At 59.8% G+C, this 18544-nt stretch overlaps 1 protein-coding gene across 1 annotated transcript in view; it reads left to right on the plus strand.

Annotated features, from left to right (window-relative positions):
* LOC119112297 (phosphatidylinositol 4-kinase alpha-like) overlaps positions 1-18544 on the plus strand; it is a 47520-nt gene that overhangs the window by 15190 nt on the left and 13786 nt on the right. The window contains 15 exon segments of the mRNA XM_037236409.1: positions 1804-1963; positions 6103-6262; positions 6625-6767; positions 7112-7245; positions 7619-7720; positions 8358-8531; positions 9626-9791; positions 10120-10314; positions 10896-11121; positions 11825-11982; positions 12429-12557; positions 13593-13792; positions 14407-14594; positions 15199-15416; positions 16321-16510. Of these exon segments, the coding sequence (XP_037092304.1) occupies positions 1804-1963; positions 6103-6262; positions 6625-6767; positions 7112-7245; positions 7619-7720; positions 8358-8531; positions 9626-9791; positions 10120-10314; positions 10896-11121; positions 11825-11982; positions 12429-12557; positions 13593-13792; positions 14407-14594; positions 15199-15416; positions 16321-16510 (2543 nt within the window).

An 18544-nucleotide genomic window follows, 5' to 3' on the forward strand; every position in this document is an offset into this window, starting at 1 on the left:
CGATACAGCGTGCTGCTCCTTCGGCCCACCGTCCGCCTGCCGCGAGCGCCGCTGTCCGGCGAACGCTCGCGGCGCCGTGCTCGCCCGCTCCGAGCGTCGCCGCCGCCGCCGCTGCCGCTGCCGCTGCCGCTGCCGCTGCCGCTGCCGCCGCCGCCGCCGTCGCCGCCGGATCACGGCATCACGCACTGCTCCTGGCCGTTCAGTTTGATGCTCTGCACCTGCGGCTCGTTCTTGCCCTCATAGTGGGCGTTGAAGCTGATCGTGAGCGTGTAGTTGGCGTTGTGGTGGCCGTCCCACGGGTTGTTGGACAGTGTGAACGTCATCTGGTCGGTACTCGTGCTGGGGCACGCCCAGGTCTGGAAGCTCTGCAGCGGGTGGTCGAACGCGACGTCCGCCTCCCACGTGTCGGCGGTGGTGGCAAAGTGCAGGTGCAAGTCGCCAGAGAAGCCCTGGTCCCAGTCGTTGACGCGCGAGAAGGCGCAGCTGCGCACGCAGAGCGGGTCGGCGGCAGTGCCGCACGTGTCGGCCGCGGCGCGGGCCGACGCCGCCGCCAGCAGGAGAACGGCGTACGCACGAACGGCACGCATGGCGCTCCACTGGCGCGCTGCGCTGTCCGCCGCCTTTTTGAAGACTGCGGCACGCACGCGCGTGAGAGGCGGCAGGTGGGGTGTGAGGCCGGCTCGGGACGGCCGCCAGATAGCGGCCGGTGGAGGTCACGGCGCGCCGCCGCAGGCCATCACCCGCTGACGCACGGGCGTGTCGGCCGAGCGCTGTGGCCACATCCGGTGGCGAGGTCCGTTTAAGTCCACGAAGGGCGTTTAAAAAGCTTCCCATCAATGCGTAACTCCGACCTTCCACTCCCGTTTGCCGGCTAGTCAACTACCGTGCTGTTGATTGGCCCGGACACTGGAAGGACGACTATCGACCAGTTTTGCGCGTTTTATCTTCATGGTTTAGATTCCATGATCTCCCCGGTATTCAGTCACTTGCGGAGATATTGTGCCGTATGGTTCTCTTTTCGCTGCTCGTAAAGTTACGGAGCCGGATGGAGGCATCGTTATCAGCTGGCCACGCGTTGCCCGCCAGTGTCTTGACCTCCCAGATTTGCTCCATGGTCGTCATTGGCCGTGATGTGTGCATCTGTGTTCTCCAACCGCTGGAACCATGATACGGACGCCGCAGACACCGATCTGCCCTGGTACCATCAGCCCCGTCTCCTAACCGCTGGCGCGTGTGATGATCTGACCTCAACATGTCTCCCAGCCACTCACCCGCGATATGCCCTGAGCTCAGACACGTCTTCCAGCCACTCACACGTATGATGACCTCAGCCACTTTTGTGTGATGACCTGACCTTAGATCTCTCTTAGGTTAGACGCATGTCCCAACCGCTCGCCCGTGTGATGAATGACCTCAGACGCGTCTCAGCCACTCTTTCGTGTGATGACCTGACCACATACATCTCCCAGCCACTCACCCGCGACATGACCTGAGCTCAGACACGTATCCCAGCAACTCATACGTGTGGTGATCTCAGACGCGTCTCCCAGCCACTCTTCCGTGTGATGACCTGACCTTGGCGCGTCTCTCAACCGCTCGCGTGTGTGATGACCTGACCTCAGACACGTCTCTCAGCCACTCACCCGTGCGATGACCTCAGACGCGTCTCCCAGCCACCCACCCGTGTAATGGCCTGACCTTAGACACGTCTTCAAGCCACTCGCCGGTGTGATGACTTGACCTCGGACACGTCTCTTAGTCACTGACCGGCGCAGTGTCCTGACCTGCGCTGCTTCCTCCCAGGCACGTCTCCCAGCCGGTGATCAACGCGCTGGCCAACATCGCGGCCCAGCTGCAGGGTGAGGCTGAGCTGCACGACCTGCTGGTCAGACTCCTGGAGTTGTTCGTCCAGCTGGGCCTGGAGGCCAAGCGCGTCTCTGAGAAGGCCATGGGCTCGCAGAAGGTCAGTCGGCGACGTCCTGGGCGGAGAGCGGGGAACCCCGACCGGGGAGCGAGGCAGTCGGGGCGGGGAGCGGGGACACCCCGGCCGGGGGGCGGGACACCCAGGGCGGGGAGCGGGGACGCCTCAGCCGGGGAGCGGGGACGCCCTGGCCGAGGAGCGAGACACTCGGGGCGGGGAGCGGGGACGCCCCGGCCGGAGAGCAAGACACCCGGGGCGGGGAGCGGGGATGCCCCAGCTGGGGGGCGGGGACGCCCCGGCCGGGGAGCGGAGACGCCCTGGCTGAGGAGCGAGACACCCGGTTAACGCTGGAGCGGTGGCTCGGTGCGTCGCCTGCTGGAAGCGAGTCGCAGAAGGCGATCGAGTCGCAGCGGCTAATAGAACTGGACGCCGACACTGTGACGCTTCGAGGCGGTGGAGGCATACACTACGCACGCGCTGAAAGAATGACGGCATTGTGATCGTCCAGTGTGTGTTAAGGTATCCTCTGAGTCATGCCGTTAATTTGTGGTTCGTGTGACCCATAAATCGTGCTGTCATCATGAACGTCCTTTCCGTGGTAAGTCGAAAGCAATGATCACAGGCTATAATACAAGAAGGGTTGACCTCATGCCAACACAACTTTAGCACATGGCGCGCGGAATTCAGTATCGTACGTAACAGTTGGATACAATTTACACTGTAAGGCCTGCCTCAGTCACAGCATATTATCATGCATCTGTGCGCAGAAATGTCGTTTTCAATGTCTTTCGGCTGCCTCGGAGGACTGGGAACAGTGCCATGTGCGGATTGCCTCAGTAATGGACGTCATTGGTGTTACAGACCCCATCCCTAGCAAGAAATTTCAAAGTGAGTTGTTCTGTTTGACCTATCATCTAACTGTTCGTGTTTCTGTCCTTTGTTTCTTTCGCCTTCACCTATACTGTATGTACCCATGCTCATGCACTGGCGCAACACGTCCAGTTCGCATCGATAACTATGCTCACTTTGTTCTTTCCACGCTAACCGAAAGAGTAGAACGATGGGACTGCTACCCACCCTGACTGCTACAAATGGTCCTTGCACGGCTGCACTAGTATAATATATGCTCAATAACCTCGCTTCGTCGTAGATATGCTCAATAACCTTGCCTCGCAAATCGCACAGATACGAAGCCGTATTTCCAATAGGTGTCTGTTCGCCACGGATCACGGTAGCTGCCGAATTGTCACCACGCCTTGTATAGCTAGATATCACCATCACGCCGCGCGGTCTGTACTGTCCCCTGCCCGGTGGAAGCCACCATGGCGTCTCTCCGCGACCGCCGGCGGTATTCCTGGGGGAACACTGATGTCCCGCCGGCCCGTGCGCCGCCGATGGACCTGTGTCCTGCTCCGGGCCGGAGGCGGTGTCAGCTGGTGCCCGCCGGTCCGTGCGCCGCCGATGGACCTGTGTCCTGCTCCGGGCCGGAGGCGGTGTCAACTGATGTCCCGCCGGTCCGTGCGCCGCCGGTGGACCTGTGTCCTGCTCCGGGCCGGAGGCGGTGTCAGCTGGTGTCCCGCCGGCCCGTGCGCCGCCGGTGGACCTGTGTCCTGCTCCGGGCCGGAGGCGGTGTCAGCTGGTGCCCGCCGGCCCTTGCGCCGCCGGTGGACCTGTGCCTTGTTCCGGGCCGAAGGCGGTGTCAGCTGGACCAGACTCTAACTCCTCCGGAGTTAGTCAGAGGGTAGCGGCGCGGAGTCTAAACATTCGGAAACCGTGGGAGGGCTCACTGCTTGCAATACATCAGCCATAATAGTGGCCAGATCGCGGGAAGGGTCGTATTTGCCGCCTTTGGTCCTAACTTATGCTCAAAGACGTGTTCAGCCGCCGCCGCGCTCAGTGCGCCGGTCCGAAGGCCGGACGTCGGGACTAGCGGGCAGGTGTGCCGTTCCCACCGTCAGTCAACGTCAGGCTCCCCTCTTATCTCGCCGGCTTTGTATCGTGCTTTCTGCCGGATCTAAGAGAACGTCACGTATTACCGTCGGGCGCGTCTCTGGCAGCCAACATACGTTTGAACGCTGATGCGTTTCAGGTGCCTAAAAATGCTGCGTTTGAATAGAGCAGTGACTAACCAACCTAAAGAATGTGTATTTCATCCCAGGAAGCAACGTGACGCCAGCTGAAAATCGCGCGGAATATTCTTTCAGTATTTTCAGCTCATCTCAGTATATTTGCTCAGGTTCAGACCCTGACACCGGCACACCAGCGCTGTTTCATATATGGACGATGCATGCCGGTGTAAGACGAATGGCATATGATATTAAATAGAAAACACCGTTTTTCACCTGTTGGCCGTCTGTCTTGCGGGGCCGGTGTCAGTTTACTCCCGATGACATCAAATGAAAGGAATGTGCTCTGCGGCTTGTGGTATCTCTGAGTGCAACGCATTTGCATGCACATTTATTTGCATGTGTAATGGTAACATAGTTTTTTTTTTGTTTTGAACTAAAAATGTGGTGAAAAGCATGGGTTGCAGAGCAGCATCCATTAAGGTGAAATAACACGACGTAGGGCGCATTCATGTTGCTACGGCTCAAGGGCAATCCAGCGATGTGTCCCTGCAGCCATACAACGCATTAGCTGACAAATGAGCGGCAATTTTTATATTGGTATTCGTGTACCAGCTGTGCCCAACTCCAAAACCCTGCGCTGCGCTGGCCGGCGCGTGATATGACCATCGGCAGCGGCTGGGTGTACCCGCCTATTTACCGGACATACCCGCCTAGTGGCCGGACATACCCGCCTATTGACCGGACACGCCCGCGTAGTGGCCGGACACCCGCCTATTGACCGGACGTACCCGCCTAGTGGCCGGACATACCCGCCTAGTGGCCGGTCATACCCGCCTATTGACTGGACACGCTCGCGTAGTGGCCGGACACCCGCCTATTGACCGGACGTACCCGCCTAGTGGCCGGACATACCCACCTATTGACCGGACATACCTGCCTATTGACCCGACATACCCGTCTAGTGGCTGTACGTACCCGCCTAGTGGCTGGACATACCCGCCTATTGACCGGACATACCCACCTAGTGGCCGTACGTACCCGCCTAGTGGCCGTACGTACCCGCCTAGTGGCTGGACATACCCGCCTATCGACCGGACATATCCGCCTAGTGGCTGGACATTTCCGCCTATTGACCGGACATACCCGCCTAGTGGCCGGACATACCCGTCTAGTGGCCGGGCACACCCACCTTGTGGCCGGGAATACCCGCCCGGTGGCTGAACATACCGGCCTAGTGGCCGGACATACCTAGTGGTCGGACATATCCGCCAAGTGGCCGGACATACCCGCCTATTGACCGGACATACCCGCCTAGTGACCGGGCACACCCGCCTGGCGGCTGGGAATACCCCCCTGGTGGCCGGACATACCCACCTAGTGGCTGCTGTCTGGTCCAGTGCAGTGGGAACGGCCTCATATATGGGCTGGAACGAGTGCAGCTCTCACTTCATGTTAACATGCGATGTCGAGGTTTAATGCGGGACGTTACCATAGCCATGGGACCATTTTCCTGCTCCCCCCCCCCTCCCCTCCCCCCAGTGCATAGCCAACGCCGTCCTGACCTTGAGACCGAGTCTTGTCTTGCCTGGTGTGGCCTGCTTCCCTGTGATCGGTGCCGTACTCGTCTGCCCACGTCGCCTCTTCTTGGCGTACCATCCCCTGGTCCGCCGCGTTCAGATCCGCCGCCCCCTGGTCTGCCGCGGTCTGTCTCGATCAGATCCGCTGTCCCCCGGTGTGCCGCGGTCTGTCTCGATCAGATCCGCTGTCCCCCGGTCTGCCGCGGTCTGTCTCGGTCAGATCCGCCATTCCCTGGTCTGCCGCAGTCTTTGTCGGTCAGATCCGCCATTCCCTGGTCTGCCGCAGTCTTTGTCGGTCAGATCCGTCGTCTTCTGGCCTGCCGCGGTCTGCCGCGGTCTGTTTCGGTCAGATCTGCCGTTCCCTGGTCGCCCGCGGTCTGCCTCAGTTAGATCGGTCGTTCCGTGGCCTGCCGCGGTCTGTTTCGGTCAGATCCGTCGTTCTCTGGTCTGCCGCGGTCTGCCGCGGTCAGATCCGCCGTTCCCTGGTCTGCCGCGGTATACCGTGACCTGACGTGTCCGCCGCGGCCGCTCGCAGGCGTCCAGCTCGGCCGGCAACCTGGGCGTGCTGATCCCGGTGCTCGCCACGCTGGTGCGCCGCCTGCCGCCCATCCGCAGCCCGCGGCCGCGCTTGCACAAGCTCTTCCGCGACTTCTGGCTCTACTCGGTCGTCATGGGCTTCACCGTACAGGACTCGGGTGAGGCGTGGGGCCGGCAGACCGGGAGGCGAGGGGCGCCACTGCCTGGACGGCTGTCCGAGGTGTCCGGGTTGTCGGGCCTAGGCCTGCCTCTCTGCATTGCTGAGCGTGCGATCTTGTGTGAAGTGCACCCACCGAAAGGCACGGGGCATGTGAAATGTCACCACACCAAAGGTCACCAGTAATTTGACCTGAGATGTCTTGCAGGCATCTGGCCGGTGGATTGGTACGAGATCGGACGTCATTGCCAGCTTGACATGTGACCTGTGGCAGGCATCTGGCCGGTGCAGCGGTACGAGGACGTCAAGGAGAGTGGTGCGAGGTCAGATGTCATTGCCAGCTTGACATGTGACCTGTGGCAGGCATCTGGCCGGTGGAGTGGTACGAGGGTGTCAAGGAGATGGCTATCAAGTCGCCGCTGCTCATCAGCTCCCAGACGTCGTTGGCCTCCGAGATGCGCGAGCTGCAGCACACCTCCGCGCTGCGTAACGACGCCGTCTCGCTGGTGCGGCCCCCGGCAGCCCATCCGGACACCTGCCTGCTAGCCGCCAGAGGCTTCAGTTGACTCGGAACTGTATAGTATCCGCGCTATACGAGGGGGGAGGGGGGACATACGTGTACAGCGGTGGATGTCGGTGACTTGCTGTTCGTGCCGAGCTGCGCGGGGAAGGGCAGCTTGCCAGTCTGGCATGTTACCAATCAGCATTAATGCTCCATACGCCCGCCCAAGCGACAGCTGTAGGAAACTGTGTTCTTTGCGGCTGTAAAATGATCTGCATAAAACCTGTGATTATTATCATCATCATCGGTTGTGCGGTTTCGACACCTCTCGCGGCCTGTGCGACCCAGACGGAGCTGCAGGAGCTGAAGATGCAGATCCTCAACTACCTGGAGCACCCGGCCGATGTGACGGCCGTCATACACAAGCTCTCGTTCGCCCAGTGTACCTACCTGCTGTCCGTCTACAAGCTGGAGATGCTCAGGTAGGCGGACGAGCGGGCTGCGGCGCGTCTTGTCCGTCAGACACGGCAGTCCAGCCTACTGGGAACAGAGGGACGCTGGACTGGTGGGCGGAGCGAGCGGGCTGCGGCGCGTCCTGCCCGTCAGACACGGCAGTCCAGCCTGCTGGCAACAGAGGGACACTGGGCTGGTGGGCGGAGCGAGCGGGCTGCGGCGCGTCCTGTCCCGCCAGACACGGCTGTCTGCTGTTTGTTGCTAGCATGCTGGCAATAAACGGATCCGAGGATGACTGCAAAATAGCCCTCGAACATGTCCGTTGGCCATTCGTGTGTTGTCGACGGCTGGGTGGCCTGTGTTTTACTCAGCACTCAGCGTGTGATGCTGTCTCTCCAACAGGGTGCAGAACCAGGAGGACACGAGCTTCCACGCCATGTTTGAGTACCTGAACGACCCGGCCATCCAGAGGGACAAATACAACATGTGGCAGTGTATGAACAGGTACGTGGCGCTGCAACGCAATGCCGATGTGGCTGTCCGTAGTTATGAAATCTACTGCCTTACGGCCATTTGCGCTCGGTCACTTATGGAATGCGTGGTTGTGAGGAGTTTCCATATAAATCGGTTCTGGCGTATTTTAGCCAAGCGATGAGTTCTTCGCTCATGTAAGAAGACATTGTGCCTTATTGGTCCCAGCGACTTGGGTCCCAGCGACTTGGTACCTTTCTCGGTATCGATATTTGTTTTGTTAGGTATGGAACACAGCGTAAAAATTCCTTCACTGTGCTGGTTTGAGATGCTGCAGGCACGGTGCCGGACGCGTGCTAATTGCTTGAAGACCAGTAGGCTCAGGGAAGCCCTGTTTGCTTAAGTTAATGTAGTTGTATTGGCACACCTCTTTTATGAAAATAAACTAATTGAGAACGATTCCGAGGATGATCCTGCATTCGAGACGCTCCGAGCAACCTCTGTGCGTGCTAGAAAGCCCACCCCATACATCCTTGAGAAAAAGGGTGTTTTTAAATGCACTGACGGAATATTGTGCTGAAAGACGTTTGCGTGAGCGTCCGGCGTGTCCTCCTCCCTAGCAACCCCCCTTGACTTTCCCGTTGATGCTGTGCTGCCCGGGCTCCTGCAGCGTCGGCGAGCGGGTCTTCTCCAGCTTCCTGGACGTGATGAACGACAAGCCGAAGAACTGCGCGCGTGAGCAGGAGCTGGCGCGGCACGCCCAGTTCCTGCTGGTCCACTTCAACAGCCCACACAAACAGATCCGCCGTGTGGCCGACAAGTTCCTCTCCCAGATGGTGGACAGGTCAGTGGCGACTGGAGGCCGGCAGGATACCCAGGCGTCGTCACCGGCTCGTGTCGTATGTACATTATCTCAGGAACATCTTGATAGCAGGGCATCGCATCCTATGTCACGAATGCTCCCGTCTTGTTTGTAGCATCGCAGGTGTGCGGTCAGACTGGGATTACTGCGTGAATTTGTGGCCAACAACGTGGCTTCAATCCCTCGACGTCTGTCACCAGCTGGGCTATCGTGTCGCTGCGTGGTTTTATGCCCGTAAGACTTGACCGGGCCGTTAAGACTTCCCATGCCGGTATATCACTATTCCTGATCAGTTCTCGCCGTCATCCTGTCCATGCAGGCTGGCCTGTGCATGTGTTTCCCTTCTCTGTTATCCCAACCACCGCTAGCGGCGACTGCGGCTTTGCGCCCCGCCGTCCGCCGTCCCAGCAGTGCCGCCTCACTCTCCCCACCCCACCGTCCGCCGTCCCAGCAGTGCCGCCTCACCCGCTCCCCACCCCGCCGTCCGCCGCCCCAGCAGTGCCGCCTCACCCGCTCCCCACCCCGCCGTCCGCCGCCCCAGCAGTGCCGCCTCACCCGCTCCCCGCCCCGCCGTCCGTCACCCCAGCAGTGCCGCCTCACTCGCTCCCCATCCCGCCGTCCGCCGCCCCAGCAGTGCCGCCTCACTCGCTCCCCGCCCCGCCGTCCGTCACCCTAGCAGAACCGCCCCACCCGCTCCCCGCCTCGCCGTCCGCCACCCCAGCAGTGCCGCCTCACTCGCTCCCCTCCCCGCCTTTCGTCGCCCCAGCAGTGCCGCCTCACTCACTCCCCGCCCCGCCGTCCGTCACCCTAGCAGAACCGCCCCACCCGCTCCCCGTCCCGCCGTCCGCCGCCTCAGCAGTGTCGCCTCACTCGCTCCCCGCCTCGCCGTCCGCCACCCCAGCAGTGCCGCCTCACTCACTCCCCGCCCCGCCGTCCGTCACCCTAGCAGAACCGCCCCACCCGCTCCCCGTCCCGCCGTCCGCCGCCCCAGCAGTGTCGCCTCACTCGCTCCCCTCCCCGCCGTTCGTCGCCCCAGCAGTGCCGCGTCACACGTCCCCCGCCCCGGTCTCTGCTAGGTTCCCGCACATCCTCTGGAACGCGACCGTGCTCACCACCATGCTGGACATCCTGCAAGTGCTGAGCGAGTCGCTGCAGCAGAATCCGAACGAGGCGTCGCCGGACCTGCGCGTGCCCGGCGCCCCCTACCGCCTGGTGCTGCAGGAGACGCGCGAGGCGCGAGAGGTGCGCCGGACTGCAGCCGATAACGTCAGATGGCGTGGCGGCGGCCAGCGGCAGATTTAAGATTTGGCTTGCGCGCGTGGCTGGTGTCGGAGTGCCGTTTTATTGGTTGGTCTTTAATTGTATAATTGCTGGCCTATTTGTACACGTGTTAACCTATGCGGCTCCTTGTGAGAAGTCCAACGTTTAAAGATGTGATGCTCTCCTTGGCTTCAATCATTCGTTTCCCGCGTTCCACTCACCTCAGTCTGCTGCAGCTAGTTATGGGTCCTGCTCTAGTCCAAGCCGTCACTCGTGCGACCGTGACCGAGCCCCGCCCGACCGCCGGCAGACGACGGTGAAGGACTTCGCCGCGCGCTGCCAGGGCATCATCGAGGAGGCCATGAAGTGGGCGCCTGCTACGACCCGCTCGCACCTGGTCGAGTACCTGCGGCGGCCAGCCGGCGGCCACCACGCCGGCCTAGCGTTGGCGCTCGAGTCGGGTCTGCAGTTCGCCGGCCTCTGCCCGCAGGCCGCCCCGCTCGCCGTACGTGTCGCGCCGCGTGCTCGCTGGGTGGAGAGGGCGCAGCGAGCAGTGGCGCCGCGTGTCGCGCCACGTGCTCGCTGCATGGGAGGGCGCAGCGGGCGGTGGCGCCGCGTGCTCGCTACGCGGGAGGGCGCAGCGAGCAGTGGTACCGCGTCGTGCGGCGCCGGCCTTTCTACAATGCGTTGTGCGATATCCACATTTGGGCTAAGTCACGCCAGCTGCGCGCGTTTGAGTCGGCATGCCTTGAAAATTTACCTTATAATAATGCATCAGCGAAATCTGGATATATTTGCGATCGGCTAATACGTCGGGCACTGGACCAGCCAGGCATATAAAGCCGTTAAGCCGTTAAGGTGTTATTTGCTGTGCTGCGCGCGCGGCGCGGGCTGCTCCGAATTACACAATTTTCCAGTTCGAACGCCCGTGGATGATGTGTTGGGATGCCCCGGCGTCACGTGCCGGGACGTGCGTGCACCACTCTGTATTTGTCCTGCCGTGCCCGGTCAGCGCGGGGCGTTTCCGCCCTCTCCCGGTTAGGCCGTGCTGGAGCGGCTCTGACGCCGCGCCACCCGCCCCGGCAGGCGGCCACGCTGGCCAAGCTGCCCGACTGCGTGAAGAACAACAGCTCGGAGCTGGTGGCGGCCGTGGCGCTGCGCTGCAGCTACGCCGGCGAGGTGCGCGGCCTGCAGGCGGCCGGCTCGGCCCGCCAGCTGGCCGCCCAGCTGAGGGACAGCTGGCAGCGGCGCGACGATGCGCAGCATGCGCGCGCCCTGCTGCGCGTCACAGCGCTGCTCATCGACACGCCCGGTAGGGGAGAAGGACAGACGGCGGACGGCACGGGCCCGGGCGCGGGCGCGGGCGCGGGCGCGGGCGCGGGCGCGGGCGCGGGCGCGGGCGCGGACGCGGACGCGGACGCGGACGCGGGGACGAGGACGACTGGCGTGTGGCTGTTGGGTGGGTGGTTGTGCTGTGTGTCATAACTTTGTCATAATTCCACTAGCAAAAAGATTATGTCACGCCTCCAGGCGTCGGCCTTCCACCCGGCTAAGATAACTAAAAAGAGTCGCCATCGGCACTCGGTGTACATCATAGTGGCTTCACTACGCTCGGTGCGTTACAAGAGTAAAATCCATATTCCGGTCTGTCTCATCCCTCTTCACACCGGAGCCGGAAGGGCTGAACCCACGTCAGCCCGGTGCCCTGTTGTCACCTGAGCCATCACCTGAGCCGTCGCCTGAGCCATTACCTGAGCCGTCACCTGAGTCATTACCTGAGCCACCACCTGAGCCGTCACCTGAGCCGTCACCTGAGCCGTCACATGAGCCGTCACCTGAGCCACCACCTGAGCCATCACATGAACCGTCACCTGAGCCACCACCTGAGCCATCACATGAACCGTCACCTGAGCCACCACCTGAGCCGTCACCTGAGCCATCACCTGAGTCGTCACCCGAGCCATCACCCGAGTCATCACCTGAGCCATCACCTGAGTCGTCACCGCCGCCGGCAGGTCTGGACCGCGAGCTGCTGCACCTGGTGGCCTGGTCACCGGCGTTCGTGTTCACCGAGTCATCGATGCGCGCCGGCATTCAGTGCTGGGAATGGGTGCTGTCGGCGCGCGTCGACCTGGAGATCAGCTTCCTCAGAGAGATGTGTGCCGCATGGCAGGTCAGAAGGAAGAGGGAACGGGTGTTTATTGGTTGGTTTGTTGAAATCGAGCCTCTCCCCAAGCCTTCACGTCTTCCGTCTGTTGGCTCGCTAGAATACGCCATAAGTGTGACGTACGTGAGTGAATATACTGAAGCAGAAATGCGACTATCGGCTCATACTTATAATTATTCTCAGCTCCACTTTCACCCTTGGTGTCAGTGTTCCACATTACGTGACTGTGTTGTCCATGAGAAGACGCTTTTTGTTGGGCTCATTCTACATTCTCACATACATGCTTCCTATGCGTGTTTGCGGTCCAGTCGAATGAAAACACAAGCCTGTCGCAAAAAGGACGCAAAGGCATTTGTGCGCTCAAGTGTCTTCTCCTTGGTTCCATTGAACCCCAAATGAGCACCACTCCCGAGTTTCAGCGCCTCACAGCGTGCTGAGTCCGTGTGTTTCAGTACACGATAGACAAGCGTCTGGGCCTGTTCAGTGAGCAGGAGCCGGAGGTGAACCCGCTGGCCGTGTACGAAGGCTGCTCCATCGAGGCCCGGCCGCCCTATGTGGTGCCCCACCACCTCTGGGTCCAGGTCAGTCATACGCCCCTGCTGTTTAGTCCAGGTCAGTCATTCATCCCTGCTGCTGGGTCTAGGTCTGTCATACACCCCTACCGCTGTGTCCGGGTCAGTCATACACCCCTACTGCTGGGCCCGGGTCAGTTATACATCCCTACCACTAGGTCCGGGTCAGTCATACACCCCTGCCTCTGGGTCCAGCTCAGGCGCCGCCTGCACGGTGTCAGTGGCTCCATGACTCGTGGGTCTTGGTGTGAGTTCGCCACCTCCTATTATCGGCCATCGATGTCGTCTGAATCCACGTCGGTGTCTTCCCCGCTGCCAGTGATTCAATGCGTTATGGGTCCATGACATTGTCCTCCGAAATGTTAGTCGTCCCATGTCCTCCTGCTTCATGTCAGTGGCCGCCCCGGTGTCAGCGTCCCCGTTGCCTGAGTTATATCAGTGCCTGCCCCGGTGTCAGCGTCCTCATGACCTGAGTCATGTCATTGTCCGCCCCGTTGGCATCGTCCTCACGACCTGAGTTATGTCAGTGTCTTCCCCGGTGTCAGCGTCCTCATGACCTGAGTCATGTCAGTGTCTGCCTCATTGTCAGCGTCCTCATGACCTGAGTCATGTCAGTATCTGCCCCGTTGTCAGCGTCCTCATGACCTGAGCCATGTCAGTGTCTTCCCCGGTGTCAGCATCCCCATGACTTGAGTTATGTCAGTATCTTCCCCGGTGTCAGCGTCCTCATGACCTGAGTCATGTCATTGTATTCCCCTGTGTTAGCGTCCCCATGATCTGAGTCCTGTCGGTGTCTTCCCCGGTGTCAGCGTCCGTGTGAGCTGAGTCCGTAACAGCACACTCATCGGCGGTGATGGCGGGGTCCCTCTCCTCCAGTGGTATTGACCCCGTGTCAGCCTCCTGTTCCCATTGGTGACGCCGCGCCCAGTAATCGTGCGTGGCAGGTGGTGCGGGCCTGTCTGATGTGGTAGTCACGTGCTGTACCGGTTTGTGGCAGCGTTCTCCCGTGCTGACCATGTGTGGTGTCGGTGCGCGGTGCCGCAGTTTCTGCTGGAGCGGGTGGAGATCGCGCGCTACCGCAGCCAGGACCAGGTGGAGCTGCTCTGTAACCTGCTGCACGGCACGCTGTCGCTCTCCGTGGGCGACCAGCAGAGCTTCATCACTCGCCATGTGGCGGCCGTGGGCACGCGCGTCCGCCTGCTCACGTGCGGCCTTATCCTGCTGCAGGCCGATCTGCTGCCAAAGTCAGTGGGCGTCTGCCCGTCCGCCCGCCTCCGCCGGCGCACAGTAATGTGTAGCGCTGATAACAAACTCTTTGCCGAGGTGCAGTTGGTTTTTGATTCAAAACTGTGATTCCCATGTTCCAACGATATTCCTGAATAAGACGCCCGAAACGGTAAAAACCACAGATGCTGCGGGGATCACTTGTTTGCCGTGTATTCAGGCAGCTCTGTCGCGAACGTCACCTGCATTGTACGTTCTTCCGTGGCGCCGAGCTGTGATGCCTCAGCCGAGCCTCTGTGGTCCGCCTGTGTGGTGGCGGGGTGTGATGCCGTCCGCCGGGGTCCGCGGCCCGCGTTTGTGGTGCTGAGCTGTGGTGCCGTCCGCCGGGCCTGTGTGGTCCGCCTGTGCGGTGGCGGGGTGTGATGCCGTCCGCCGGGGTCCGCGGCCCACGTTTGTGGTGCTGAGCTGTGGTGCCGTCCGCCGGGCCTCTGTGGTCCACCTGTGTGGTGGCGGGGTGTGGTGCCGTCCGCCGGGGTCCACGGTCCGCGTTTGTGGTGCTGAGCTGTGGTGCCGTCCGCCGGGCCTCTGCGGCCCGCCTGCGTCTGACGGACGGCGCCGCGTCGCTGCTCGGCAGGACCCAGGGCAAGGGGGCGCTGCGGGAGCGGATCTATTACGCGTGCCTGGACTACTTCTGCGGCCAGCCGCGCTTCCCCTCGCCGGAGCAGTCGGCCGGCACGCTGCGCGAGGACATCACCGTGCTCATCCGCTTCTGGCAGAACATGCACTCGGACAAGAAGTACCTCAAGACCAGCATGATCGGCGGTGAGCGCGACGGCAGCGACGCTCGGCGGTGGTAGGCGGAGGAGAGAGCGCGAAACGGGCCATGTTCTGACGTGTCGTGGGCCTTGCGGGTCAAAAGACTGGCAGTTGTTTGAAAACTATTTGATATGATCCCATTGGTAAATAATGTGTAGTTTTTGCTTAGCGATTTTCAGATCGTCCTTGAAACAAGAACGTGTGGACGCTGAGTGATATACTGTTGGGGCGGAGGGAGGTTGACGGGCACGTCCACAGAGGGCAGCTGTGTTTGCGTGCCGTTTCACAGGGTCCGGTGCCGCTCCTGTTTTGTCCAAACGTAAAAAAGGCCCATGTGCCATTTTCCGGAAGCAGCTCGGAGTACTGCACCCTATGATGTAAAATCACAAAGTTGGAAACATTTGCGTTCATGTCCAAATTTACTGGTCAGCACTGAAGTGTGCTTGATTCGCCGAAGCTTAAAAATGTTCCCCTGATTGATTCACGCGATGGTGCTGAGGCCTTTTGGCGTGTGTACGGCAGTCGTGTGTTTGGTGGCGTCGGCGCCTTGGCCGGGTGACCGGACCCACCGCTGCCGGCCGGTCCTGACCCGTCGCTACGTCTTCGGCAGACTTCAGCGAGTGGAACATCATGGGCACGCGCGAGGTGGCCTCGTCGCGGCCGCCGGCCAGCGAGTTCAACCCGTCCGTGACGGGCTGGTTCAACACCGTGCCGCTGACGTCCAACAGCTCGACGCTGTCGCGCCGCTCCGCCAAGAACCGGCTCACCAACCCGGACGTCTACGTCAAGGACTACATCAAGAAGCGCAACCTCATCCTGGCGCTGCTGGTGAGTCTGCGGCGGCAGCGAAAGGACGGCGGCTGATAGGGGAATGCTGCACACTAAGACCTTCGATACTCTACTTTATAAGAGACTGGGTGTCCTGATTCGGTTCATATGTATCCCTTATTTAAAGGTTATTGCCACATGCAGACTGCAGGCAAGAGCTCCACAGGGTGTTTCGTTTGAGATATCAATTGTAAAGGGCAGCTAGAGATACTAAAGATAGTCCAAGCACGTGGTATATGGCAAGCATTGTTGAAAATTGCGGGGCATTTAGATTAGTGTTGTTCACACACTCATTGGGGTCTAGGAGCTAGGAGCTAGAGAACAGGTTTCCGTCTCCGTTCTGAACGGCGGGACATGCCATTTGCAAGACGCTGGTAGGCGCGGGTTGTTCTGAAATTAGGAGAAATACATTTGTGCTCAGGGCCTGCTGCGGAGACGTTGTGCTAGGCAGATGAGAGATGTCTATAAAAGCAAAAATGTCCAAATGTTCAAGTATCTGCAACATGATCGATTATGTTATCAACTGACATACATATCACAGCCTTTTTTAACTTGACCACCCTGTATTTCCACTACCGGTTGACAGTGTACGTGTGTTGCGTGCACGGATTGTCCTGACGGCGTCCCGGCTGCAGCGGTGTTAGCTTGTGTGCGGTCGCTGTGCGCAGCTGACTGCGGCCGCTCTGTCTGTCCACAGTCGGCGGAGATCGAGCGCGACCGCTCTGTTTGTCCACAGTCAGGGGAGACCGAGCGCCTGCCCACCTGGCTGGTGTGAGGCCGCTGTGTGCGGCTGACCGGCGGTCGCTCTGTCTGCCCACAGTCGGCGGAGATCGAGCGCCTGCTCGCCCGGCTGGTGTGAGGTCGCTGTGCGCAGCTGACCGGCGGCCGCTCTGTCTGTCCACAGTCGGCGGAGATCGAGCGCCTGCTCACCTGGCACAACCCGCAGAACCGAGCCGAGCTGCACATCGCCGGCGAGGAGCACATGGCCACGTGGCGCGCACAGCCCGTCAGCGAGAAACAGTGGCGCGACCACATCCGACTGGCCTGGGACATCAGCCCGCCGCTGGCCGTCATGCTGCCGGAGCGGTTCAAAGGTGACGCGCCGGCGCGGGCTGGGTACGGGGGCGCAGAGAGGGTCAGCCCAGGTCAATGGCAATGGTACTTTGCTTTGCACAGCGTGATGTTATGCTCAGGTCTGCCTGCAAATCGTGTTAAAAATTTAAAAAGAAAACATCCAGACCAAACCAAGCCAGATGCTGGTGGTTTCCTGCTTTTACAAGGAACAAGCCGGCTATTGATTTGGCCTCGACCTCAACCTTTTCGCCTCAAGTCCTACCTCAATTAGGGGCTGAGCAGATGTTATTTTTTTATGTTCGCCTGACACAGCGTAACCAAGAGGATCGCCTGCGTGACCAGTGTGTAACCAGGGGAAGGGAAGTTGAAAATTAATAGCGAAAAAGGGCGTAACGTGATGCACGAACGACCCGGAAACAAGGATGAAAGCCATCCTGAGAGACAAGACTCATGAGGATTACCTGCGCCGTCTCCTCCTTCAATACTCTCGAACAGCAGAGACAGTCCAGACAAAACAACAAACTCTCAGAACTAATGTACACACATTGCCTTGTAAAAAGGAGTATGAAGGAAAAGCCTAGCTGTTAAGCCTCACTGGTATTACAAGGACAGAGGACATTAACGGTGCATACACAAGGCAACCGTTTTAAGCACGCAGTTCAAACGATAATCGACAAATAAGTTTCATTGTTCTGACAAACCCAGCTGGCAGGCACACAACAGCCGCCTCTTGACATGAACTTGGGACGTCTAAGCATGAAAAGTTGCTATGGTAGCGCAAACGCTGAGAAACCAAAGTACTAGAAAGTTTTTTGTTTAAATCAGCGCATCGACTGATACCACATGGTTTGGCCTGTGTCAGAGATTTGGCTTATTCCCAGAAGACTTAGCCCTCCACCGGCGTAGGCCGGCTTAGGTAAAGGGAGCTCGCCCTCGGCGCCACCACAAGGCGCCCGGCCGGCCGGCCAAGCGGCGGTAAGCAGCACTGAGGCAGGTGCAGAACGTCATTACTGAAAAAATGCTGAGCAGAAAAAACGCACGCGACTAGTGTAGTGGGCTGAAAAGGGTCCAGACTCGTACAAGTGCTCCCGCAATAGCAGCTGCCACCGTTGTATCGCCTTTCAGTCTGAAATGTCCGCTGTCAAAACGGTGCGGGCGGCTGGCGGCCACCCGGCCGAGGGTCGCTCAATAACACACCTCCGTGCAGACTAGCTGAGAGACTGACCCAAACTGGTACAAACGTGAAATGTGCACATGGATGTACAAATCGTAGAGCTGTGCCGACCGTCTTACATCTGTCGAGGCCGACACTTCCATGTACGAGCGGCCTGGGCGGCTGGCGGCCTTCCAACCGATAATCGCCCAGGTCTTGTAACGCGCCTGCTTACAGGTCGTCAACAAAGCCACCTAGGGAGGCAGATATTTGAGAGCATTCCTTGTTCGCTACAGTGTGTGCTGCAGGTGGACTATTGCAGTGGTTTGAGGTTAGAATGTCTCATTATAAAGCCGATTTTAGCAAATGGGAGCCACCCAGCCAAGAATCACCTCCTGTCCAATAGCGCACCTGCCTGCAGATAGGCTGAATATCTGCCCAAACTGGTACAAACGTACACGCATTCAGATGTGTTCAAGTGGGAGAGACGCGCCAGTTGTCCCATTGCTTTGGGATCCGACATTCGCAACGTAACAGCGGCATTGGTCTGGCCGACTGTGGTCGCCTGGCCATCAGCCGCCAAGATGCAAGCCGAGGTGTCACCACTGCAGGCGTTGTTTTGGAGAAAATGGCACCACCCGATGCAAAGAAATGTTTCGTTTGCGCGAAGGCCGCAGCTGTGATGTTCGGAATCCGCTTCCAGCGCTGATGAGCCCCGTAGTCGGCAGACCATTCGCTGACGCTAACGACATGCTCGCGATGTTAACGGTGCATTCTTGGCTAAAAACGTTGTAAGGTCACCCGATAAATTTCATCGTCCGGTAAGATTTTGGCACGCTTGAAATATCGGGTCAACATAAGCGACTTGTCGAGAACGAATCATGCCTTTCGATGAAAATGC

Source organism: Pollicipes pollicipes, unplaced genomic scaffold (genome assembly GCF_011947565.3).
Source record: "Pollicipes pollicipes isolate AB1234 unplaced genomic scaffold, Ppol_2.1 Scaffold_7261;HRSCAF=8764_pilon_pilon_pilon, whole genome shotgun sequence".
Lineage (NCBI taxonomy): Eukaryota > Metazoa > Arthropoda > Thecostraca > Pollicipedomorpha > Pollicipedidae > Pollicipes > Pollicipes pollicipes.